Genomic DNA, 25,881 nt, shown 5'->3' with positions numbered 1-25,881 from the left:
AACTTCACACTGTCTGAGTGATGTTTAATATGAAAACTTTTTCATGTTTTCCCTGAAAACTGGTATGCTGCAGTTTATATTAGAGGGGCTGTAACCTCTATTGTGAGTTAAATTTTTGAATCCACTTCAAATTATGAAGCAACTGCTTGAGAGAGAAAAAGTTACTGGCACGGAAAATATTTTATTTTAAAATAGACAACAATGTAGGTTAACTCTTATTAAAGTGTGTAGTCTTTATCAATTTAGTGGCCTACTTGTGATATCTCAATGTCATCAAGAAAAGGAATGGGTAGGTATTTTGAAATGCAGGGATTGGGATGACCTAGAGTGAAAAAGAGGCCGGAACTTTTGGGTGCAGACAAGGTCTTACTGAAAAAAACTTTATGAAAGCAGAGGTATCCAGTAGAAATAAATCACAGGTAATAAGCCTCAACCAGAGGTTTTATTCTTCATATTGTTCCTTTAGTTTCTGTTCCCATGTGTGTATTCAACTAGTTTTGTTCTACCTTTTCAAAATTTCGCCTGAATAATAAACTAACAAATAGGATATTCACTTCAATGGCCTCTGTATTTTTCAAATATTTTCACCCATCTAGAAATGCTATGTATTGGTCTTCAGACTTCGGATTTTTTATTTATGTTTTAATCCTAAGTAGTTAGAATATAATTGATTCTGTGTTGTGGAACTGTATTCTTGAGGAATAAAATATTTATAAATTTCAGTTAAGAGAAAACAGCGATTTCACATACCCGCAAAAAACAGGTGCGCTTAAAATATAAAAACCAATCTTACTGTTTTTTCTCTCTCTATTTTCAAACAAGCTTCACAGAAGGATGTCATGGAGTGGCTGCTATCAGCTTGAACACTGAAGTGTAATTTCAAGAGAGTATAAGACAAGTGTTGAATCATGAATGTCCAGTTTCTTGTTCATAAAGGATGTTAATTTCAAACAGACATTTGCTTTAGCAGTTTAAAATGGTCAATTGCTTCTGAAATGCTTAGAATGCTCTTAGAGGAAAAGCAAAATAAACCTTAAATTGTTTTTCATCTTGTGCAAATCATGTGGTTATGACAACACTCATTAGCTGTTCATAATGACAACTCTTTTTTTTCTTATAGCATAAGAATCCTTCTCCAAAAAGATTAAAAAGCTTAAGAATCTATGAATCTCATGTGGGAATTGCTTCTCCAGAAGGGAAAGTAGCTTCTTATAAAAACTTTACATACAATGTACTACCTAGAATAAAGGATCTTGGTAAGTAATACCAGAAATGCTTGCAGAGATAATTTCTATGTGCCTGTGCTCATTAGAAAAGATAACTGTCAAGTATCTAGAGGTGTTTTTGCATTTCCCAATTACACATACTATAAAAATAGGTTCTTAGAAGAGCAAAAATTATAAACAAGTGAAATTTATGGAGAAAAAACAAAGACTGAAGTAGGATATGTGAATCAAAGTCCATTCCAGATTTTTAAGTAAAATATAATTGTTAACCCCCCAGATAAATATTGCAAGGTAATTTGCTTTTGGCACGGTTTTCTTTCAGCTTGAAAAAGGACCCGTTTTTGTGACAGCCTTCAGAAAATACTTAATTCATAATTGGCTCTACTAGTGTAAAGCTTAGTTCTGAGGAAAGACAAAAGAAATACCTGGGTATTTCTTCTTTATTTTGCCAGAATAAACATGCTAGACTTCTTTTATCCCATCTTCATCTTTTATGAACAGTAGCTCTGAAGTATCAGAACAAGGAAACTTTAAATATGAAAGACCTTCCTCAGGAAAAGAACTTCTAGTTTATCGGAGAGGATGTGTGAAAGAGCTGGTACCATTATCTCAGAAAGCACAGCAAGAGTGTTCACCTCAATTTCGCATTCATTATTTTTTCCCATGGTGTCTTTGCACCGTTTCTGTAATGGACAATGCCTGTTACTGCCTTGTGATGAAATATGTATTTTACATTGCTGAAAAATAATCATGACATCTGTAGCTGAAACCTCTGTGTTTGTGTTCGATTTTTTTTTTTTTTTTAATTTTTTTTTTTTTATTTTGTTCATCAGAGTGCCCGAAGAAGACATTTTCTTGTAGCTTTACATGTTGTCAGTGTTTCATGGCTTTTGCCTTTTGGTAAAATTGGGCTTGCAACTTATGAGGGAGTTTGCACATCTGGAAGATTTTTATATTAATTGCTTAATAAAAAGCAATTTTGGATTTTACATTATATATCTGTGACTCCTTACTGCCAAGAAATTTCACTTGTCCCAATTTATAGAGTTAGAAAAGCATTCTCCTTTGCCTACAACTTTTGCTTTGTGGAGAAATGTTATGAAAAGGCTGATACACTAAGTAATAAAAGCAGTATCAAATTTAGGGTATACACAAATTAGAACTAAAGTTCTTTCTTGTTTATATTAAGTAAATATTGTGGGAGTTAAATATATTTTAAAATATATTTGTAAGGTCTATTAGATTCAGTTTTGGAATGTCTTACTTTTTAGGACAAGCTTAAAAACATCACTATATGAAAACTCTAATATATTACTAGGTTGTAGAAATATGTGCATGACAAATAGCACAATAAGTAGCAAGCAAATTGAATGAGATTAATTTGATGCTGTTTATTTATAAAAATGCTGTAAATAAAAACAAGGACAACGAGCCTGAATTGTAAATCAGCAATGAATCTGACAAATTGCTGAGCTCACACCAACTGTCTTCTAATAATAGCTCTGGTTTTAAATGTCACAGCCAAGGAAAAATAAAAAAAAAAATCTCACAACATCTTGTTGAAACTAAAGAATGAAGTGTTTATTTTCTTCAGACAGAGAAGTGGTGGTGGTGTGAGTCTTAATAGCCTGTAGATAAAACCTGATTCTTTAGAGTTTCCTTCCTGAAGAATGCACTGGACTATCTTAGGTGATGGAACATAGTGTGTCCCCCAGCCCTCTTGGACTTCTTTGGTTCTTGGATGAACTTGGAATCAAAGCACATTACACTTCTGTTTTCTCTTTTTGGAAGACTCTTGTAAAGGGAAGAAATAACTGAAATGATTTTGATGGGATAAAAAAATATTTCATATGTTGTGAAGTTGTAGTATTGTCTCTAAGCTGGAGAGATGTGGGTCTGATAGATGGGCCACTTGGTGGATAAGGAATTAGCAGGATGGTCACACCCAGAGTTTCAGTCAATGGCTTGATGTCCAAGTGCACAGCAGGGGTGGGGTGGCCTTAAATTGAAGGAGGGTTTATTTAGGTTGGGCATTGGGAAGAAATTCTTTACTGTGAGGGTGGTAAGATGCTGGAATAGGTTGCTCAGAGAAGTTATGGATGCCCCATCCCTGGAAGGGGTGTTGAGTCATCTGGTCTAGTGGAATGTGTTCCTGCCCATGGTGGAGGAGTGGGGGCTAGAGGATCTTTTCAGTTCTCTTCCAAACCAAGCTGTCCTGTGATTTTTGTCATAGTATGTGTAGCCAGGGGCTAACCCTAGACCCCCTGACTGCAAGTGTCAAAAGTTGAAGCAGTTCAGGACATGCAGGATGGCATAACCAATATTCTGAAGTTAAATAAGGATTACACTTATTTCTGTCTACATCTGGGAGATTCAGTATGGGTAGATCACTTGACAAATCGACTGTTTCATTTGTAATGGAGATCACAGAGGTATAAACTATTAGGTAGAATTGCTTCGTGAAAGTTACTGAATCTTTAATTGTTAACCATTAGTACCAGAGGCAGCTAAAATGGGAGAAGACTGGAATGGATATGTTACAGGTACTGAATACTCTTTTAACTATCCTTAAGGCATTTGTTAATTATATTTGTTTTTATTACAGGCTATAACTGTGTCCAGCTGATGGCTATTATGGAACATGCATACTATGCCAGTTTTGGTTATCAGGTCACAAGTTTTTTTGCAGCATCAAGGTAAGTTTAAGTGCTCCAGCATCTTCTCTTTTCTTTTCCCTTCTTTCCCATCCATTGAAATCAGTATTGCTTGCAGGTGTGTGTTTGCAAGAAAGTGTATAATGGGAAGCAATGACTTAAGAGTAAGGTAAAGCAAACACCTAAATCTGAAATCAATTTGGCACGGTGATCAGCTGCTCTGTGAAACACTTGGGATAGGATACAGACAAAAAGTCTATAAGTAACTTCAGCTGCCATAGCAAATTCCAGTTAATCCACCTTCAGCAGTCTTTATGCATGGGTTTGGGTTTGTGGAATTCTTGGCAGTAACAAACAGGATGTGTAGGGCTTTCTTTTATGACAAACAGAACTATACACTGTTCATAATGTACTTGATTAAAATCATGGTTTTGTGTGTTCTGTGGGAACTCTTTTCCTTACAGGCTTGTAACAGATTGTACTTAGATTTGAGGCATAGGGTAAAACTACATGAAAAATGAATTTAGGCAGTTGTTAAGAAAACTATGATAAATGTGGAAGTCATAATTTAGTTTTAATTTTTTTGTTATTTTTTTAATCTTAAAGCAGCTCAAGTGGCAACCAGGCTAAATTTAGATTGGCAGTTTTAAACTGGTTTAATTAGTTGGAAAAAAGCATGTTGGACAGAAGACAAAAATCTTTTTTTAAAAATAAGAAAATTGTTTAGTACCTCACCAAATAACTAAGCAGGAAAAGCAGCAGATGGTGTATTTTGTGGACTTTGTGGATATACATTTACTTATGTAATCATTGTGTTACTTTATTCCAGCAATATGAATATATTCTTGTCCCTTATGTGCTGAGGAAGTGTTCAATATTAAATATCAGCTTTACGTTGTATCTGTTACCTTTTATACCGATTTTGATGTATTATTAAAAAGAGAAGAATAAAACTGAATCTATTTCTGCAAAACATTGTGTGGATGATGGAATTCCTCTAATGAAAAATGGTTCCAAACGTTAGTTTGTAAGCAATAGCGACTGCTTAGGAGGCTGAAAAATGAACCTGTGTACATCTGTAAAGTAGGTGATGAAGAACTGCTGACTTTGATGCAGTTTCCATGTTGAATGTTCAGTATTGCCAGCATAAATCCTGATTGTACCCCGTTGTGTTTTCCCAGCCGGTACGGGACTCCTGACGACCTGAAGGAAATGATTGATGTGGCTCACTCCATGGGCATCACAGTGCTGCTTGATGTGGTGCACAGCCACGCCTCCAAAAACTCCGAGGATGGTCTCAACCAGTTCGATGGTACAGATTCTTGTTTCTTCCATTCTGGGTATAGAGGCACTCACCAGCTCTGGGACAGCAGGCTCTTTGACTATGCAAAGTGAGTATAAAACACTTCAGCTGTGCTAGTGGTTATTGTTTCATAGCAATTCTGTTAAAACTGCACTCCTCACCAAACTGGTAAAGTAATTTGGATTGTTTGACAGTTGCAGAAGGTAGAGTTAAATTCCTCTACTTGCCTAAATGCTTAAACTGTAACACTAAATGATAGTATTTAAATTTTGTTATTTTCCTGTCATCTGTGACTACCTATGTGCATGTTATATACCATATGCATTGGTGTATTATATAATGGTATAGTTATTTTTATTTAAAAATGTTTCTATATAAATATCAATTTAAATATCTGTTTTATAGGAATATATAATTGTGTATTTCACGCACTTTAGAATATATTAATATTTTCCTACTATATATAGTACGTTGCATATATACAATAGATTATGTTTGTATATAAAAATAAAATAATAAGAAGAGCTGAGGCTCTGTAGGCCTCTGTAAATTTATTGACAAACTGTCAGGTTGTTGAAATGTGGGAAAAGATTTCCCCCAGGACAACTAATTCCATTTCAAAGAGCTTCTGGAGGTCAGTGAACAGTTAATATAGAGCAGGGTTCACTTTCAATAGACAGTTCTAGAGACCCACTTTGGGCTAGCTTAATTAACTAGTATAAATATAGTGTGTGTCAACACATGTACTAATGCCAGATGATTATTAGTATTTAATATTGGTTACTCTGTATTCTCTGAGGTATTGGGGGTAAGGAGATTGATCTTGTACACTGAACGTTTCAGTGATTTAAATGGAGAAACAGGCACAAGAAGCCAGCTTATTTCAGTCTCGTTCTCATATTTGTTTTTTTCTGTTTGTTCATCCCTGAACCACCTTGATTCTTCCCTTTCCTTTCCTTTGTTTTCCTAAACATTCCAAAATAAATTCACAATCTCCTTAAAGCATGTCTTAATAAAATTCTATGTAAAATTGATCGCTTATTCCAGGATAAATTTTCTAATTTTCCCCTTTGAGATGCATAATCTTGTGTGTCCTTCTTATCAAATACAAAGTTCTGTATTAACCCTTTCAAGATTACATGTGAATGTTCCTGTGGTGGCTCATCACAGAGCAGCTGTAGAGTTCTGGTGTCTTAGTTCTTAGTGTTTTTGTTCTGCGCGTTCAATTTCCTCTTTTTCCCATTTTTCTCCCTTGCTTGCATTGAATTGCCATGGACTGGATAGATATGATTATGTGGCACTATTACAAAATTCATTTTATATAGCATAGGCCAATTGTTTAATGGAAGTCACAGTATCAGATAAACCAAGTGATCAGTGTGACTGACTTGAACACTTCGATACTTGGTAGGATAAGCTCTTCCTCTTTTATTTACTTGTTGTTTGGAACAATTTAACAGGTTATTTCAGGGAGAGTTTAATTGTGATTTAATTGTTACAAGAAATGCATTTTAGTCCTTCCTATTAAGCTTTAAATTCATATTCATATAAATTGCATTTCAAATAATCTTAAAGCTTTGGTATCAATATGATAGTATTACACATTTTATTTTATTTGATGCTTACGAGTAACCAAACAAGTGTGTGAGTATCGATGTCTCTAGTGAGACAATAGAATGTAGTTATGGACCTTCCTCTGTTCCAAGCAGACACAGGTTTTTCCTGCTGGGAAAGAAAGTGGTGCTGGTATTGAGTGTTTGGGGGTATTTATAAATGAGAGAAATAAAAAGCTCCTCTGTAGGTTGCACTTGGCAATGTTAACTGTTTCTTCAGAACTGAAGAGCTGCCTCCATGGCTCGGTTGGGTCAGTGATATGTACCTGTACTGTGGAATTTCTTTTCATGCTGTGGCATTGGAATAGGTGCCAAACTGAATGCTGGAAGGGGGAAGAGGAAAGAGCTGTGAGGGGGAGAGATGAGATTAGAGAATAGCAAAGACCAGAGAACCTGAAACTCTGCACTGGGCGACTGAGGATCCCTTGAAACCATTCCCCATCCCCTACCCTCTCATGATATGCAATAACAAATCTGGAGTTCTTTTCAAACAGTTGTAGAAATCCTTTCTTCCCCTGCAAGCATAGGAAACTGTGAACGTTTTTTAGTCATTAAGGGATTCTTTCATCCTAATAGCTGAGACAGTAAATATTCTCTGTGTTTATAGTCAGGTTTTAAGGCTGAAAACATAACACTCTCATGGTCATTGTAAGTTTCACAGAATTGATTGAAAAATAGCATGTATTTTTCCCCTATTCTTTGTGTGTGCAGGTTCCAAGCAAAATTGTGAAAGAATCAAACTAACATTTCATTCAAAATATTGGGTTTGGTTTTATTTCCCCCCATTTAGTCTGTATTGGAATTCTGCTAATTTCCATACCAGTGGATGAGTAGCTCTAGTCTAGATGAGGTGAGTATAAAAATCTGTGAGAGACTCAAGTTGCTAGCAGATGTTAGAAGTTTGCTCAAAATAAATGACAGCAAACACAGTCTGTTGAATGGTCTACGGAAAAGATTACTTGCTGAGTGAAATTTCTTCAGCTAGCACAGCTTCTATCCTGTACAGAGCTTGTACTAAATCCTTTTCCTTCTGTAGTGGGAAGAACTGTAAAATTTACAGGTACTTAAACATCAAATGCAAAGAATGCTCAATTCACTTTGGAATTGAGAGAAACTAATTCTCTACTGTGAAGGAGATTAAGGAACAGTTGCTTTATCAGTTTAGTCTGACTACATTTTCTTTGAAAGCTAAAATGTAAGTAAGTTTATCTCACAGCATTTGCAAGATTATTCAGTTGTCTGTGAAGGGGACTGTGAATACTTACTGTAACAGAATCTGGAAAAAGATCTATATCCATGCTAAAAAAAAAAAAAAGGATTATATCTCTTGTGTACTTAAATACTATTTTTTAGTAAAATTCATATAAGTAGAGAGTATCTCGAAGAAAAGCAATAGTAAACCTGTTTAATAGACAGCCTGGATATTGCATCTTTGTACCACAGTGCTATTTAAAAAGATAAAGATAAATTTTTCATTTTTAATTTTTTCTTAATCCATATTTCTACAAGTGTTGTATGAAGAGGGAACTTTTCTGTAATTTGTGAACAGCATTTTAAAATTATGCTGTTCATGGAGTTGTCATAGGAGGAAAAAAGAAACCAACTTGATTTCATTGAAATGATAACTTGCAGGTAAGGTAACTGGCCAGTAGAATACTTTTTGCTTAACTTTTTTTTCAATAAAACATATAAACTGTGCTTTAAAAATCAACCAAAAATAAACTTTTACTTTAATTTTCATAGCTCTTGCACATTCTTGTGAGTTTTTATAAAATCTAGATCCTAGGCTTTTTTTCCTCAAATATGCTAATTTGGTGGCTCGTCATCTCCATTCTCTCTGTCTATATCTGTGTCCATCCTGCTTCCTCAACAACCAACCCAAAAAACAGAACCACAAAGCTGCAGTGAGAATTGCCGTTGATTTTAATATTTTCTGTTGAAAAACAAAAACCTTTATATAATTTGATATTTATGTTAATATTAATTATTAGTATAACAGATATAATCTAATATATTTTGTATATATTATAATATTATGATATTAATATTAATAATAGTAATAATTAATATGACCTTTCTAGCCCTGAATTCATGACAGGGCAATGCTTTAGTCTAAAAGGGGTGCCAGAAGCTCTGAACTGGTACAACTGTAGTTGTCACTGTACAGTTAATTTTGGAGGGAATTAATGGCCTCTGTTGTGTTCCTGTTAAAGGTAGCTCTCTTGAAATACATGTAAATACCCTCCCATCTTAAGTAAGGATTCTATTGTAATTAATTTTGCACAAGTGTATATTTTTGTTCCTACTGAAAACATATTCAAAGGTTATTCACCTGCCAGATTCATTAGAAGTGATGTTATAGACCCTGGAGACCAGGTGGGATCACAACTAGAGTAGTTGATTGTGTTGTAATTTAAATTCATTTTTCCAAATAGGAAGTGTATCTAAAATAATAAGCAGGCAAAACAATTTAAAAATAATTGAGAACAAGATATTACCTAGTAAAGATTTTTCCCATAGCTTTACATAAATAGAATGTGAAAATGATGTTGCCCACCTAGACTTGTTGAGGTCCGAGAGTATTGTTCTGACTTTTAAGGCTTTTCCTGTTTTTTCATTAGACTTTGCTGGATTCTACTCTGTCTTAATCCAATTCTGAATGTCAATAGGTATACTGATATATTTCTGTGAGCCTTTAGGAATAATGGTAAAATTAAAAGTCAGAAATCATGTGATGCCTTCAGGTTTTTGGGGTTTTTTTTGTTTGTTTGTTTTTTTTTTGTTTGTTGTTTGTTTGGGATTTTTTTTTGGGGGGTTTAGTTTGTTTTTGCTTTTTAATACTATGACCCTTTTCACCTGAGTACTTAGGCAAAATTTTAAGTTACTTCCGTCTAGGAGCTGAATTTGGTATAAAAGTCAGATTGATTTACAATGCAATTTTAATTTTAATTAGTCTAGCTTCCTTGAATGCAGCAGTATGATCAGTAAGAGGTGATATTGGATACAAGGATTTGGGGGCAGCAGATGTCCCAGTATGTCCTTCGGGGCTTTTTTGAGGCCTGTTTTCAAGGCTTTTTTAAGACTGGATGTTGTGTCCATCTTTTTGGGGTTAAAAATCATAACTAAGGCATGTAATGGGAGAAATCTCTTACCAAGTTTTTTCTTCATAAATTTTATGAAGTTTCAAGTGATATCCATGCCAAATGTGCTTTGAAATGCTACAGGTAAGGTTTAGTGTATATAAACACTTTGTCCCACAAGCCACAGTTTTTACATCAGGGCAACAGATGACTTGCTAGTCCCCTGCTACCAGTCCAGATGTTCTCTCCAGCTCAGGCTTCTGAACTGCTGGTGGAACAGCTGATTATAGCTCAGTACCTTTTTTTTTTTAATTAAATTTTTCTTAAAGTGTGTTATAAACTGTCATAGCTCAGAAACTGCTTTTAACCTTGCAGTCAGTGCTACAGAAACAGGGCAGCTGTCAGGTGTTGAAGCTTGTGTCTTTGTTCTGGTGTAGGTGGTCTCTTCCCCAGCTTGCCCCTCCAGGGTGGGCTGGGTCACCTGAAGCTTTTTTCCCTTGTCCTGTGGTTCAGCCTCGGGCAGGTATCTCCGATGCCGTCTTGCATCTAAAATATCCACCTATGTTTGGATGGTGAGACAGTGGCCTTTTCTGCCACCCAGTGTTTAAATCCTGCATAAAACTTATGCTGTATTTTCTGGGGAGAACAGGTCCACTGCTTTTGCTTGACTTTAGGATCTGACTCTTTAAAGACATGTTTATCTTCTACTGTCTTCAGCAGCCTCTGTTAAGCTCCGTGTTTAAGCTTCCTTAAACAGCTGTTCTTCACCCAAATTGTTTTTCTTTTTTCTGATTGCCTGCTTTACCAGTCTTTGTCTGCCACTGAGGCAACGATAGTAGGTGGAATGAACTGGAACATAAATCTTTCAGAGTTTAGCGTTCTGTTAGTAGGGGTACCTGTCTGAGCTCATAATTCTCTAAACATAGCCGTTCAGAATACTTTTGGTTTTGTTTTCCTTCAATTCAGCGATGAATTCTAAATGCCCATGGAGGTAAGGACTTGTTGTCTTCTTTGGGAGCATCCCCATGGTTTGTAACAGTTTTCAGGATGAAATGGATTCACTGCTACTCTTTATTGCTTACACCATTAGCATTTTAAATAGATTTAAGCTGATGCTCTGTGGAGTATCATGGTATTAAAGATTTTGGTTCCTTGCCTAGTGCTCTTAAGGAAAATTGGCACATGAGCATGGGATGCAGGCTGCAGGTGACACGTTGTGTGTGTTCTTGCCATCCACCTCAGGGGCCCTTTATTGACACACGTTTTAGAGTGCAAAGATTTGACTGCAAACTTCATGTATACAAAGGATAGATAGGATTTAAAGGCTGCTAGGACACTTACTATTTCGGAGATGACAGCTGAACAGACTGCTGGCCAGGCAGGTGTCAGTCAGGTGGGAGAAAGGAGACTGCCACTACTTCTCAAAGACCCTTGGTGTTACTGGGTTGTCCTCGTCACTTTTTCTTTCTTTTGCCTTTTTTTTGCCATGTTCTTCCCTCTGAATCCTAGTGCTCCCAGCAAACCTGTCTGCCTGTAACTTTGCCTTTTTTTATCTTGTCTAGTTCTAATCTAAAGACTTTTCAGTTTTTCTCTCATCTAAGGAATTTTCTCAGAAGCTTAAACTGTGCAGGTTTTGGGATACAGGAATAGGAGAGAGAAAAGCAAGCAGGAGTAGTTTGCACATAATTAGTTAATCATATCCATTTGACTCCCCAGAGTGTAAAAACTGAAGTGTTTCTTTCTACAGCTTCTGAGAATTTAGCAAGGTGCAGGTGTTATTCTCCCAGCTGCCTTTTGGCACTAGTAAAGGCATCTAATGCCATGCCATGGTTGCAACAAATGTTTTCACTGGGAGAATCTTTGGCCATAATTCCATCTGGACTAAAAGTAATGCAGTGAGAGTTGACAATCAGAGATATTCTCAGTCATGTGATGTCTTTTTTGGTATATTGTTGATTCTAGGGTAATTACAATAGAACAGGGATGTAAGTTGTGTTTCATTATGTAAAACATAAAGCTGTGCCAATTTTAATTCATTTCCTGCCAGTCTTCCTCTACCAAATTAGTTTAGGAAAGCTCTATACTTAAAAGATCTGCATAATATGCATTGGAATTTCATTTGGCTGGTAAAGATTATTTCTTAATGGCTCTTTTAAGGAAGCACTGCTTGCAGCATAATAGTGAGATTTATTCTTCCCCCACCCCTCATAAATGTGATCATTTTGATTAAAGATTGTCTTTAAAAACACTGCCTGCCTATGTTCCTTAGCACTCTGCTTCTAATAGACTGGATTTTGATGGTGACTGTGACAGTATAAAAATACTTTATAAAATTTAAACCTTAAAGTTTAAGACCTTCCATGCCTAAAAATCTTTGGGTTTTTTTTGTTTTCTCTTCTTTTTAGTCACCTTTGTAAATGCTAGTAAGCAACACTTTCAAGTATGGGGACACTGCAGTTTATAAATCATAATTTTTGAAGTAAATGATTACTGAAATCATTAACAGAAGGGATGATACATAGGAACTTACTGCAATGTAATCAGAAAAATTAAAATAATAATGAAAAAAAGTTTCAGCCATGATCATATGATTTATAGTATATGCAGTCGAGAGTTGCTGTATAGTTGCTTTATTTTTAAAGGTTTTAATTAAACAAGCTTAATTGTTTTACTGTATTTTGGTTTTTGCTAAATGTTGTTCTGTGTTTTGGTATAATGGACTGTGAAGCTTTAAATCCATAGATGCTCTAAAACTCAAGCTTCACATAAGAATCCATGTGGCTTTCTTTGAAGTGTCTAGTTTCCCAAATTAGCCTCCAACATAGCATTCACAGCTTTGTGTGAAGTTTCTAAAATGTAGCTGCACAGAAAGTGGTACAGTGATAAAGCAAGATATTGAGATGTGAAAAAAGGCACACTGGAAATTGCAGTCAATCGTCCTAAATATTGTCAGGTAGCACATTTTGAAATATAGAGGTGACTACTTGTAGCCAATTAAATTCAGGCATATCTTCAATAAATGCAGTCACAGTTACCTGAAGCTTATGGTATTTCAGTAAATATCTAAAATTAGCCAAGATTCAGCACATTGCAGAGAATCAATTTGCACGAGTCTAAATGCAATAATGATCTTGCATTTAGTAATCCACACTTGAATTGACAACTTCCACAGTGTTCTGAAGTGATTGCTGTAGCAGTTTACATGAGCAGCCTCTGTTGTGAATAGAAGATTGTGCTGGAGAAAAGGCTGATAGTTGTGTAAGTTTGAGAATAATCCACAAATGAAATGAGGGATGTTGAATTTTCTTTTTAATAGGGTTTTAACCAAAAAAATTCAAGGTTGGAGGAAAATTAGGTATGGTACAACTCATAGCAGGAAAAGAAGATGGAAACATTAAGACAAGTGTTTAGGGATATTTGATTCTATTATGTACGTGTTGTATAATGCACAGATCCACTTGAAATCCATTTTTTGAAAGCTTATTGGAGAGAGCATAAAATAAATAACATGGAACAAATCAATTGTCTACAAAGTAGAAAACAATGAAAATGCTGTAGCATTTCAAAAACTCAATAGCGTATGTATGGACAACAGATCAGAAATAATCTGCAAATAATAATTATATTGGTCTGATATATTACTTACAGTCTTGAAAGGGATGCCATGTTTTCTTGAGAATGGCATTAAGACAAAAGTTCCTGTCTCTAGAAGGTGACTGTAAGTGGAGATAGGGAGCAATGCACACAACAGAGCTGGGCAGCCTGCTGCTTCAGGGTGTAGCTTTCTCTGTCCAAACAAATTCCTTTCCATCTGTAGCCACTGACTAAGATTCAGCTTGGGATGGGATTGTAGTGGTGATAGCGTGCTAAAATTTAGGGAAAATCTATAAGGACACACTCAGCTGTATATAAATGTTTTCTGTAGGGGTTATTTAACTGCCAGAATGACTTTGGAACTGATGTTATTGAAAGAAATTTTGTTAGAGTTGATACTTAAGAAATTATTGGTGAAATTGAAAAGAAGATTTAAAAAAAAAAAGGTTCTACTGTTCCCATTATAATAGTAATGGATGGACAGGGAGCAGCTTTTGGCTCTGTTCTGGCTGATGTACTTACAGGACAAGTCAGAAGAACTGAAATAGTATATCATGTCAAAAGTCTCTTAATGAATAAGGAAGACTCTGTATTAAAAGCCTTATCTCTGGGAAAGAAAAACAAATTGTTCTATACCAGGTCAGGAGAAAGAGTAGTTTGTGGTTTTTTGGGTTTTTTAAAAGCATACTTTATTTCCTTGGCTATTTTCCCCATCTCTGTGTCCTAATTCGTTCCTGTGTCTCCTCTTTGATAAGGGGGCTAACTCTTTACCCAGTATTGATATCTATCTGTATTACAATTCCTTGGCAGCTCATGAAAATTGCTATAAAATTATTTGAGGGAAAAAAAAAAAGAAATTAATTGCCCTAGTTATTAATTAATGGTTTAGATAGTTGACACAAGTTTTTCTAAGTTATTCTACGACAATTAATGAGTTTATTTCAGGCAGAGGAAAGCAAGTGTACAAGCAGTAGTTTGTAGACCTTACCCCTTGATTTATTTAGTGTTACTGCACAGTAATTAAGTCCTGTCAAGTGTAGTTTTAAGGATAGATACATATGAACAAGTAAACAAGAATGAAAAAGCACATCTATAGTCACTACTATGTGCTCTGGTAATTTTTTTCTGTAGGAGACGACTTAATTTGTTCAAACAAAGAGCTGAGTATGAAGTTCTCTGAAGAATTGTTAAGTAAAAGTATGGATTTTTTGGTATCTATAATATATTTAGTCATTGCACAGAGTGTTAAACTGAGTATATTTATCAAAAGGCTTCACAATGAAGAAAAGAATGCTTTTTGCAGTCTTTATTTTTATTCTTTATTCCTTAAGATATGTGTAGAAAGTAAAGTAATGACTGTTGTCACTTTCCTGATTAAATAAACATGTAAGATTGCCTCTTCTTGGCTGCAGGGATTTATGTAAACACCATAGAATTTGTCATTTCATGATGGGGAGTGAAGCCATTTTCCTTTCTCCGTGTCAAGAAGAAAAGAGTTAGACTCTACAGCCTGTTTTTAACCCACAAAGCTTCAGAGAAATTGGTGCTTTTCTTTACTTTTTTTTTTTCTTCAGTGATCAACTTTCCTCTCTTGCTGTTTTTATTTAGCAACATTTTGATTGCAGTGTAGCACACCTTTGATTAGGGCATGATATTTTAGAACACATTTCAGCTCAGGCTTATTATTAGCAGTGTAAATTTTCTAAGACAGTTCTCCAGTGGAGTAATAGAGAAATTGGTGTCTTTTGAGGAAAGAACCCATTTGTTATTAAACCACACCTGGAAGTGAAATCATCCCTATGAGTACAGTGTTACATTTTCATACCCTATCTTTTGCAAGCAGGTGGAGGCAATGCTAATTTCCCCTTGTCTTCTCCCTCTTCCCTTCTCTCCTAAAGACAAAAAAAAAACAAACAAAAAACCCCACCACCACCAACAAGTTATTGTTTCATTTCTTATGGCACCAAGTTAGGCTGGTAAATAATTAGAATAATAATAAAAAATATTATTTTTCACACAAAGGAAATATATATATACTTCACTGGATTTAATGTCAAGTTTGTCTGAATGACATTTTGTGACTGTAAATGTAGTCACAGCTATGAACCAAAAACATTTCTTATTCTGAATTATGACATTTAAAGATAACAGGTTTCTTTTAATTTATTTAGTTATAAATGGACTAAGCTTGGACATTCAGAAACAAGTTCCAAAAGTTGGTGTTTAAGGAACCAAATAACATAATCTTTCAAAGTGCTCATATACAGTTGATTTTAGGAATAATGACTTGGTGGAATTCATTTTTTTTATTGAAATTTAACTCTTTTAACTCCTTTAAGATTTCAAAGATAGTTTCTATGTTCAAAGAGTCGATGAATTGGAGTAATTTGTCAGATAAACATTGGAGAAAGTGATATCCCAAAAGATTACCACTACTATTTCTCCCCATTTCCTGAATTGAGTGTTTAGTGTTTATTACCTTGGATTTTTAGACTGCTGACTACTCTGAAATCTAAAATTCTGTATTTTCCTTCCTATGAATTGGTTAGAGGCTTATAACCATTCTAGGGTGGAGCTTAAGCCCTCTAGGTGATTCACAAAGAGAACCTTTTTGGAAAGGAAAAAAGTCAACAATGAAACACTAAAATTTACCTCATCAATATTTTCAGGTTTCCTTTGCCACCACCTTCTTGGGTAAGGGCATTGGAAAAGATGAAAATCTACTTTGATTTTGTTATAAGAAATTTCAAGGTAATTATTTTGTCATTGGGTTAATTGGAGAGGAAACTGAAAGTCTGTCTGGAAATAGGAAGCAGCTTTCAGCTGGATGTTCTTTCTAATCCTTATCCAGCTAACAAATTGGCTAAAACAGTAGTGACTTACAGAAAGTAGAGGAAAATAGTGTTCTTGCAAACTCATTAATTGTCTGCTGGCAAGAGGAAATGTTTTGTAGGTTTCATCAACAGTTAGTCTTAGCACAGAACCATCCTCACCCAAACTTGGAAAACCAGAAACATTTAATTAGAGTTTGAGGCTTGAGCAACTCATTTGCCAGCAATGCTAAACTGTCAATATATGCAAGGGGAAACTTGTTTTAAACTATTTCAGATAATATTAGCTTTAGTTTTCTTTCTATTCTGTCCTAGTCTAGAGAATGAAACTTATTTTCTATAAGATTATGAAATTTCCACTTCAGATGTATTTTAATTAAAAGTCGGTATCATCCTGCTACCATATAAGCCAGGATCAGTAATAGTTGCAGTGAAACATGATCTGAAATAGAGGATACCTGTAGTAGGAATAGTTGATTTCATTTCAGTTAAAAATAATGTCATTTCAGTAAAAGACCTTACTGTTAAAAGTAAACACATATTTCCAATGCATGAAATATACTAGTAGATTAATATTTCTGAATGGAGATCAGTAACAAGTGGTGTCCCTAAGGAACTTAGTGGGATTGGACTTTGTGGATGGCACCAAACTGTGTGGTATGGTTGATTGGGTTGAGGGAAGGGATGTGGGACAGGACACAGGTAGCAGCATATGGGACAGTGGTTTTAAACTGGAAGGGTAGGTTTAGATCATAAGGAAGGATTTAAGAACAAAACTTTTCATGGTGAGAGTGATGAGACACCAGAGGTTGTCCAGAGAGGCTTGGATGCCTCATCTCTAGAAATGTTTAAGTTCAGTTTGCACAGGACTCCAAGCTGGCCATGTCTCTACCTGTGACAGGATAATCCCTAAGATCCCTTCAGACACAGATCATTCTGTGTTCTGTGATTTTGTACAAGTTCTTGTGCAGTAGCCAGTTATCCTAGAAGAACAGAAGTTGGTTTACAACTATCACAGGGTTCTGTTGCTTTGTTATGTGAGTTGCCATTCTATTGCGATGGCTTAAGTTTTAGCTTTCATATTTTCTACATTCTGCACTGCATTGGTATAGAACTCTGAACTTCATAAGAAATGTTAGCAAGTTCTCTTCACAGTTTAGTTAGACAAAGCAATCCTTTTCCAGCCTGAGAAGCAAGGTCACCGTTGCAGCTTCAGGCTCAAAAAATGTAAACAACAGCAAATTGAGGAGAGCAATCTGGGAGGATGGGACTGCATAACCTGAGGCTGTAATTGGACAATTAACCCCAATAAGTAAATGGACCAAAACTTATAAAAGTGTGAAAACTCGTGACTTGGAGTCCATCTTGGGTGGAGCCAGGGCCAGGCTCTTGTGCTGCCCAAGGTGTATCCTTTGAAGGCCTTTTAATAAATTCCTACTTTATTCCTTTAACACTGTCTAGCCTCTATTACAGGTAGCCTCTCCTAGGCATCAGTTGACTTAAAAATGTAAGTACAATACTCAGAGCTTTTTCAAATGTGGAGGAATGTCTTGATTTTAAACAATTTTCTAAGTAAGCTGTAGGCAGTTGAATATGGGTTTTTGTGGTTTTTTTGGAATATCTAGCCAAGGACACTAGTTATTGTCTCAATATTTTCAAGATACTATCTGAGGTTTCCATTGTCACAACTTAATTGCAGTGAATTAGTGGGAATACAAATGAATACATTTTGGCTCAGTGTGTTTCCCACCTGTCTTGTGGAAGCTTGCAAATTTGGTGGTTACAAAAAGATAGTATGTTAAAACGTGTTCAGGTGACGAGGTTTTAAAATCGGTGCATAATGCTTGAAAAATAGAATAATGGATAAAAAGTATAGCTGTGAATCAATACAAGAATTGCATTGTAGGTATTTATTCCAGAGACAATTCAAACAATAATTTTGCTATGTATTTGCAAAGCTGCTGTAACAATCTATCATAAATGTGTTTATTGTTCTCATATTTATCTTCATGAAGTACAAATTATGTAGTTGAATTGGCAATATCTAGTAAGAAATTGTGATTTTAAAACTAGGTGTCTTTGAATACAAACCCGTTTTTCGGGTCTCTTAGATGGAAAAATATGAAACATATAGAAAGTGTATTTGCAAGTTTGCAGCTCTATTGGCACAGTCTAATCTGAGCAAATCTTTCTTTAATTACATTTCTGAAGAATGTAACTTCAAAAAGTGCAGCAAAGAGAGAAATACTGTGCTGTGCTTAAGGATGGATTCCTATTTAATATGAGCCATGTATTTCAGATCTCCTGTGTGGTTTGTGCAAATGCAACAGCTCTGTATTCTGTGCTTACCCAAAAGAGAATGGGGACTACTGTATGCATGGGTCAGCTTTGCCAGGTGGCTGCTTCCCCTTGCAGAATCCTTGAATCTTTTGCTGGAGATGATCTAAGACAGTCTTCAGGCTCTTTGAGCTTTCCACTGGAAATGTTTTTATGTGAAGGTAATAATTCATTGTGTAGGCTTTTCTGCCCTCCATGCCAAAGTGTGTCATGTAACTGAGCAGTTTAATCCTACAGTGCTGAAAGGAACACTTTGGACTGTATCCAGAGGAATTGCTGATGCTGAGGATAAAATCTGAAAGCATGAGAGGAAGTAATCTAAGCCTTGTATTAGAGTTATATTAGCATAAAGAGTGAACTTCCCTTAGCCCCTGCTTCCCCAGAGTTAGAAATCAGTAGATTGCCATTCAGGCCATGGAGTCAGTATCTCAGAAACTTCCTGTGTTGTCTGTGCTGGATGATGACTGATAATGAACACTTTCACTCATCTTAAAATTTTTTAATCCTTCTGTAGATTTGTCATTACTACCAACTGCCTAGTTGGGATGAAGGGAAGGATAAACTTTTGGTCAGTAAATAGAGACAGGCAACTAAGTCTTGAGGAATTCAGTGTGCTGGTCTCTGAGGGTCTGAAGTAAAGGATATTCAGATATCTTCTAAGGTGATGTCCTAGGTTGGTAAAATGCAAAAGTTTGCCCCTTTTTCTGTCGTCTCTATATGATAATAACTATTTCTTATGAGGTTGATTTTGCCATGTTAACATAAAATGCAGATGACACGCTTTGTTGCTTGAGGATTCAAGTTTTGATTTGGGAATTTCAAGGTAATCATTGTAAAAAAGTTTGTAGTGGCATGTGGATACTGAATGGTAGATTGATAAGGTATTGTACAACGTATCATGGTATAGGTGAACTTGAGCCTCATACCACTGCAGCAAGTATGATTTGCCATCATCTTTTCACAGAAAAAAACCCAACAATTTTTCAATCATCAGTGCTCTCTGACTTTTAGAAAAAACAGGTATTTGATGATATGTTGGTACTAATGCTGGAATTTTCTCAATGGTAGCGGTCTGGTCTTGCTTCTCTAATTTCGCTGGTGTGAAAATTCTTTTGTGAAGAATTCTGCTTCTTGACTGCTTAAACACCTGTTGCTATTCATTAGCATTAGAAAAAAAAAAAAAAAAGGCACCTGAATTAAAATTGAACCATTTTGTATTTGCATTTTGAAGGTACAGGCATAGTATTAATGCTTTAACTATTTTTGTGTGTGAACCAGACATCTTCTCAGTGTCCCTCTAAGGTCTCTTGTGCAAGCATAAATTAGCAAGACAGTGTTTTAAAATAAATTTAAAAAATGAAATTAGGTTTATAGAAAGCACTATTTCAGGCATTTAATAAGATAGTTTTGAGAAAATAAAGCTTAAAAATGTTAAAAATTGGGCAGGTAGTTAATATTTTTGTCACTGCTAATGGAATGAATTGATTTCGAGTCTTTGTTTTCTTATATAGGGAATAAAGAAAGTTGAGGATAATTTTTTTCTATTCTTGTTCATATATAATAGCAAACTATTTCAGGAGAGAAAAAGCACCTCACAACAAAGGAATTAAATCTCCCTTGGCACTTTATTTTTTTACCAGTCCCCATCTCAACTCTGGTTCTATTTTTCTGGATAAAGTTCAGGATAATGGTCTATCTAAAATCAAGAGTCACCTGATCTGTAATAGTTTGTAGCTATTTGTGCATTACATTTAGAAATGTACATTACAAAATTTACATTTTGAAAGAAACTCAGTGTTGAACAGTAAGCTACTGTTTAATTATGGAAATTGTGAATTGCATTAAATTGCATGCAAATTCTGACAGTACATCTTTAAAGCTGTGATTTAGTTGCATCTTGTAGAACAGTAAATTTTGTTTGTTAATTTGCAGAGTTGATTATATGACCAAACAAATTTAATGTTGTCTAAGAAGTTTATTTTGGGAGAACAGAATTTAAAATAATCTCAAAGTTTTTTTTTATTTTATTAGTGTATCATTTACTTAGGTAGAATATAAGTGGGACAAATGCTAATTTATCCGAATCAGAGCTGAAATCCATGTAGGCTTTATCAGCACTTAGAAGAGTTTTGTACTATTATTTTTGATACTTTCTCTATTTTAAGATGTGTATGCTCTGCAGGCTCTGTTAAAACTGCAGGTAATTGTCTTCAGTACTTACTTTTTTCTTTTTTTCTTTTTTTTTTCTGTTTACCTCAGGTAGCCCACTGAGCAAAAAGCATCAAGAATATGAAATTTCATTACAATAACTATCTACCTGCTTTGCCTCCCAGGCTGTTCTTATATTCGTATTTTTCAGGACATAACCTTTTCTGAGTAGTATTTGAATTGTTTCCATTTTATAGGGCAAATAACTAAATGCTTTATTTGATATTAGTTTACTCTTACCAAGTATGGATAGGACTATCAGAAAAATGTAAGCCTAAGACACTGCTGCTTGCTTGCAAGTTATTTTCAACCCTTATATAGTCCATAGTTCATTTGAGGAGAAAATTTATTTTTGTGCAAATGGCATTTCAGGAAAGTTGTGTGAATATATTCATAAACATGTTTAATTAATTGGCAAAATATGAGAGAGAGATGGTGCAGAATTAACCTGCACAATTAAAATGAGATGTCTTTTCAAAGCATCGATCAAATATCTAAGCAATCGAAAATTGGGAAATTCTTGTTTCACCTTTCTGTATGGCACTGCTTCGTACCAAGAGAGGAAGTAAAATTTTGAGGGGAAAAAAGTTAAAATATTTTCATGAACACTTCAGAATTACTGGCTCTATATGGATAAAAAATGTGCCTATTTCTAAGAAATAATTTTCTCGAAGTCATTACTGATCATGAGTCTATAAGTTTAATAAATGCATAGTGCTGTTACATTGTTTACAGCATGGGATCAGGATGAATAATTCCAGAAGGGCTGTTGTCTGGTGTGGCACTCTAGAATTACACTTTTAACTAAAATGGAAAAACCTCTGCATCTTCAAAGCTGCTGTTCTTGTTTGCTCTCAAAACAAACCAATCCATAGCTACATAATAACCAGTGTTCTGCTTACTAGAATTTTTAAATAGAAAAGTGTAAATATATAAAACATAATGTGGGTTATGTATCATACATATTAGTATTGTTATTTTTATATGTATATATATCTACACACACATGTAAAGCCAAACTGCTTCTCCTATGAGAAAGAGCTGGGAGAACTCAGAATATTTAGTTTGGAGAAAAGAAGGTTCAGGAGACAACTTTCTGCCAGGAGGGTGTAGTGTGGTGGGGTGGGTCTCTCTTCTCCCAGCTAGCAAGTGGCAGGACAAGAGGACATGGCCTCAAGTTGCAGCAGGGGAGGTTTAGATTAGATATCAGAAAAAAATGTCTTCATTGGAAGGGTGAGCATGTGTGATATTCTGCCCAAGGGAGTGGTGGAAGAGCCATCACTGGCAACATCAAAAATGTGTGGATGTGGCACACACAGGGACATGGTTTAATAGTGAACACTGTGCTGTTAATAGTTGTTAAACCATTCTATGATTCTCTATATTACACATATAATATGTATATTTTTCTGTGTTTTATGAAGAATTGGAGTTTTGCCCACAAAAAAGCGTAGTAGTAGCTGTGCAACCCTGCATCCAATTAATTTACCACTATTAACTTTTGTCTAAATGAAACCAATATGATTTAGGTTGTGAAAATACTTCAGGTTTTTACTGAACAAATGCTTCAAAATTTGAAAATAGTCCTTTCACTTTGATTTCTCATGATATTTTCATAATACTCCTTAAATAATTATGGACTTCTTTTTCCTGAAGGCTGTCCTTGAAATTCTCAAATACTTTTGAGATTTTTCATTTTAATGCAGGGAAGGGAATGTTAAAGCTTAAGCAGAGATGTCTTCTGCCACAATTATTGATAAAAGTATCCATTATTTTTAACTGTTAAGAGAAAATTTTAAATCTTTCAGTAACTTATTTGATACAGTCTGTAATTATGTAATATTATTGGCTTTGTAATTAGGCTGGCATCAATACTTCCTCAATTTCTGTGGATAAGAATAAATCCCTCTTTCTGGATTTAGAAATTAATTCACTGATTCTGCCTCTTCTAGGGACTGATATAAGGGAAATTATGTGTTACTGTTGACCCATTCTTCTCCCAGAATGCTCCAAGAGGACAGATCTTTGTTTATTGCCTGCACAGTCCATTTTGGAGACAGAGTGCAGTTTGGATTGCCAAACAAAAGTTCTTTAGGTCTGTTAAAGACTTTATCACGTTCTGTTGGCTGATAGAGCTGAGTATGTAGCCGTGGAATGTTCTTCAGAGCAATTGGAGTGCTGTGAGTCAGGATTGTCCCTTGGTTTAAACAGGAACTGCTGCACTGCTTTGGCTTCTCAACCCCTTATGGCTAAAGAGGACGTGGGGTCTTGGCAATGATTTTATGCAGATGACAGAGGGGAATTATTTGTGATAAATTAAGGAGGCTGAAATACAAAGGGGTTTATTGTTGCTGTTGTTGTTTTCCAAACAAGATAAGAGTGATTACCCTTTTGTTTAACTTTAATCAAACAAAGTGCATCTAAGTAACAGAGAAACTGCTCTATACTTATCAGCAGTGGGGAAAAAAACTAATATCTCTGTATTAGATCTAGATATTTAGGCCATAAAATTGTACCAGATTCCCTGAAAGTGGACATTATAGTTAGCAATGTATTCATTAGATTGAATGCCAATTTCTTTGTTTATCAATCTTTTGATTTGAAGCCAGTCAGCTGTTGAAATGTTCGGGGTTATTTTGAGAAATAATAATAGTGCTACTATGTCTTAAGTTAATTAAGCACTAAGAACTGAAATAGGTATATCATCACAAAAGTCTAAATTCTAATAAGGTCAGCAGTTCTCCAATACATAGTAATAAATGCAATTCCTGAAGGTCAACATTAATATGGTTCAAGAATTACATCTTCAAACTGTATTAGACACAGCCAATATTATTTTTTGTCCATAGTGACAAAATTAACTGGTTTAAATGCATTGCTTGCATCTAAATGTTTCATATTCATAGTGGACTGGAATTTAAAATGCTTATGGTGAATCATTATTTTACTTTTTTTTATTAGTATAGACGAAAAAAGCAAATAATGAGTATGTCTTGTAAGCAATTTCACAGGTTTTCTGCTGACCTAGTATAGGAAAATTGTTAAATTTCTCATCACCTCATGAAACCAGGTCATCTAGGTAGATGTGCTCATTTCACTTTTTCAAACAAGAAATCTGTTTTTAATAAATGAGCTATGGGCTCTAAGGGTGAGGGGAAAAAAATCCAGCAATACTTCTCTGCAAAGACCTTCTTTCTTTTGCATGTCTGAGTGAATTCTGAATTACTTGGATTTCTTACACTGTAAATCATTCTGTTCCTTAATGACGAACCAACATAACATTCCTCTCTTTGATGATGCATGCAACGAAAGAACTTGTAATATGCAAAAATGTGAGATTTTTAGAATATAACTTAAGATATGTTTTTTTCCAGAAGAAATTACATTCCTAATGAATGCTATCTTGTTTCCATATCTGTCTGTAAAATACAAGAATGTACTGTTTTAGAAATGCTCCTGAATTACTGCTTCTTTGGTGGATATATCTCAATTATGCCTCTTCAATTTTGGCCTCTGCTGGCTTTCTGCAAAGTTATTTGTTCTGTCAACTTCTGTGTCTAATATTGTTGCTCCCATGAACAAATTGACTTGGATGAAAAAAATGATCCTCTGTATGGTTTGTGTGATTTGCATGTCTCAAAAAATCTGTTATTCTGGCTCATGGCTTGGAGCTGTGTAGTTATCTTTCTAAAAGACAATATGGTTGCTAGTACTTGATATACTTCTTCAAAATTATCCTAAAGCTGATTTTTTCCAAGTTTAGACTAAAATCAGAGATTATATGATGACTTATTTATTTATTTATTTATTATCTTCTCTCCCATATGCAATCAGATGCTTGGAAAACATCTGCTGCTCCTACTCAGGTTTTTGATCTCATCAATTTTCTAGCTAATACTTTGGTGCAACAAATTCATCTTCTTTGTTCTTATTGTTGTCATTTTTTCATCTAAAAGTCATTACAATTTATGTTTATGCTGGTTCTCCATCTTTTCCCAAAGATCAATCTTCAGTGCCAACAATGGTGGAAAAAATACATTTGTTATCCATTTTGAGACTTCTGTGTATGTTTTACAAATGTACAAGTCCTCTTCACCATGTTAAGGACTTTAGGGTTATAAAGTCAAGCAGTTTGTAATGAGAAGAAATAACTTTTAAATTTGGATGGTGCATGTAGTAATTAATGTACTTTTTGTGCATGCATTATCTTAATTCCATGTGAGATACTATTTTTATTTGCTAAAATACTGTGCTCTTTTCTCACAGTATTTGGCTTGCAGGAAATAGCTTTCTGTAAATTTCATGCTGAGTCAGAAAAAGATATAGCAAATGTTTGCACAAAATTGCTTTTTTGTGACCAGTTTACCAGTTTGTAGGACTTTTGATACTTTTCTATCCTGTTCAATATCAGAGCAATCTCAATCTTGTTCATTCACTGCAAACTGTCTCACCTGAGAAATAATAAATATATGAAAGGTTCTTCAGACAAGCCCCTGAGATCTTCCTAGTGTCATATTAACTTGTGAATTGGATGATTTGAAGCAGGGGAGTGTAGCAATGGAACAAAATAAAAAAAAAACAACTTGTCATGTAATGCCTGCCCAGGAAAGGTGTTGGACTGAGGTAATTCACAGTGAGCTGACTCACATTTCCTAAATTTGGAGGTTTTACTTCAGTAATATTTCTGTCTTTATATACACAAGTGTGTATCTCTGTGCAGTGCATACAAAAAGGAGAAATATTACAATTCTATGGATGTTAATAAGAATTGGCTATTTAATGAGATCAGGATTTGACTTCATAGTTGTCCATAATCTCCCATCTTTTCTTGTAATACCACTTACTCAAGACTTAAATCATCCTTCGTATGAAGACGATTTTTGAGGCAGGAAAGTGGTGATATTTGTTTTGTCAAAAGAGTTTATTGCTTGTGTCATAATTTCTTCCTGAATTTACCATTTCTGATGTCTGGTAAATGATGTGTAGGAAGGGTCCCCTTCACTACCCTATGCCTACCATGTGCATAGGCAAATTG

At 35.0% G+C, this 25,881-nt stretch overlaps 1 protein-coding gene across 1 annotated transcript in view; it reads left to right on the top strand.

The window, feature by feature from the left end:
- Positions 1-25,881, top strand: part of GBE1 (1,4-alpha-glucan branching enzyme 1) — a 138,115-nt gene that overhangs the window by 57,823 nt on the left and 54,411 nt on the right. The window contains exons 5-7 of the mRNA XM_014872980.2: positions 1,121-1,256; positions 3,832-3,922; positions 5,062-5,271. Of these exons, the coding sequence (XP_014728466.1) occupies positions 1,121-1,256; positions 3,832-3,922; positions 5,062-5,271 (437 nt within the window). The remainder of the gene's footprint in view (positions 1-1,120; positions 1,257-3,831; positions 3,923-5,061; positions 5,272-25,881) is intronic.

Source organism: Sturnus vulgaris, chromosome 2 (genome assembly GCF_052056855.1).
Source record: "Sturnus vulgaris isolate bStuVul1 chromosome 2, bStuVul1.hap1, whole genome shotgun sequence".
NCBI lineage: Eukaryota > Metazoa > Chordata > Aves > Passeriformes > Sturnidae > Sturnus > Sturnus vulgaris.
Note: the sequence above shows the minus strand (reverse complement) of the source record. Positions and strands in the feature narration are given on the sequence as shown.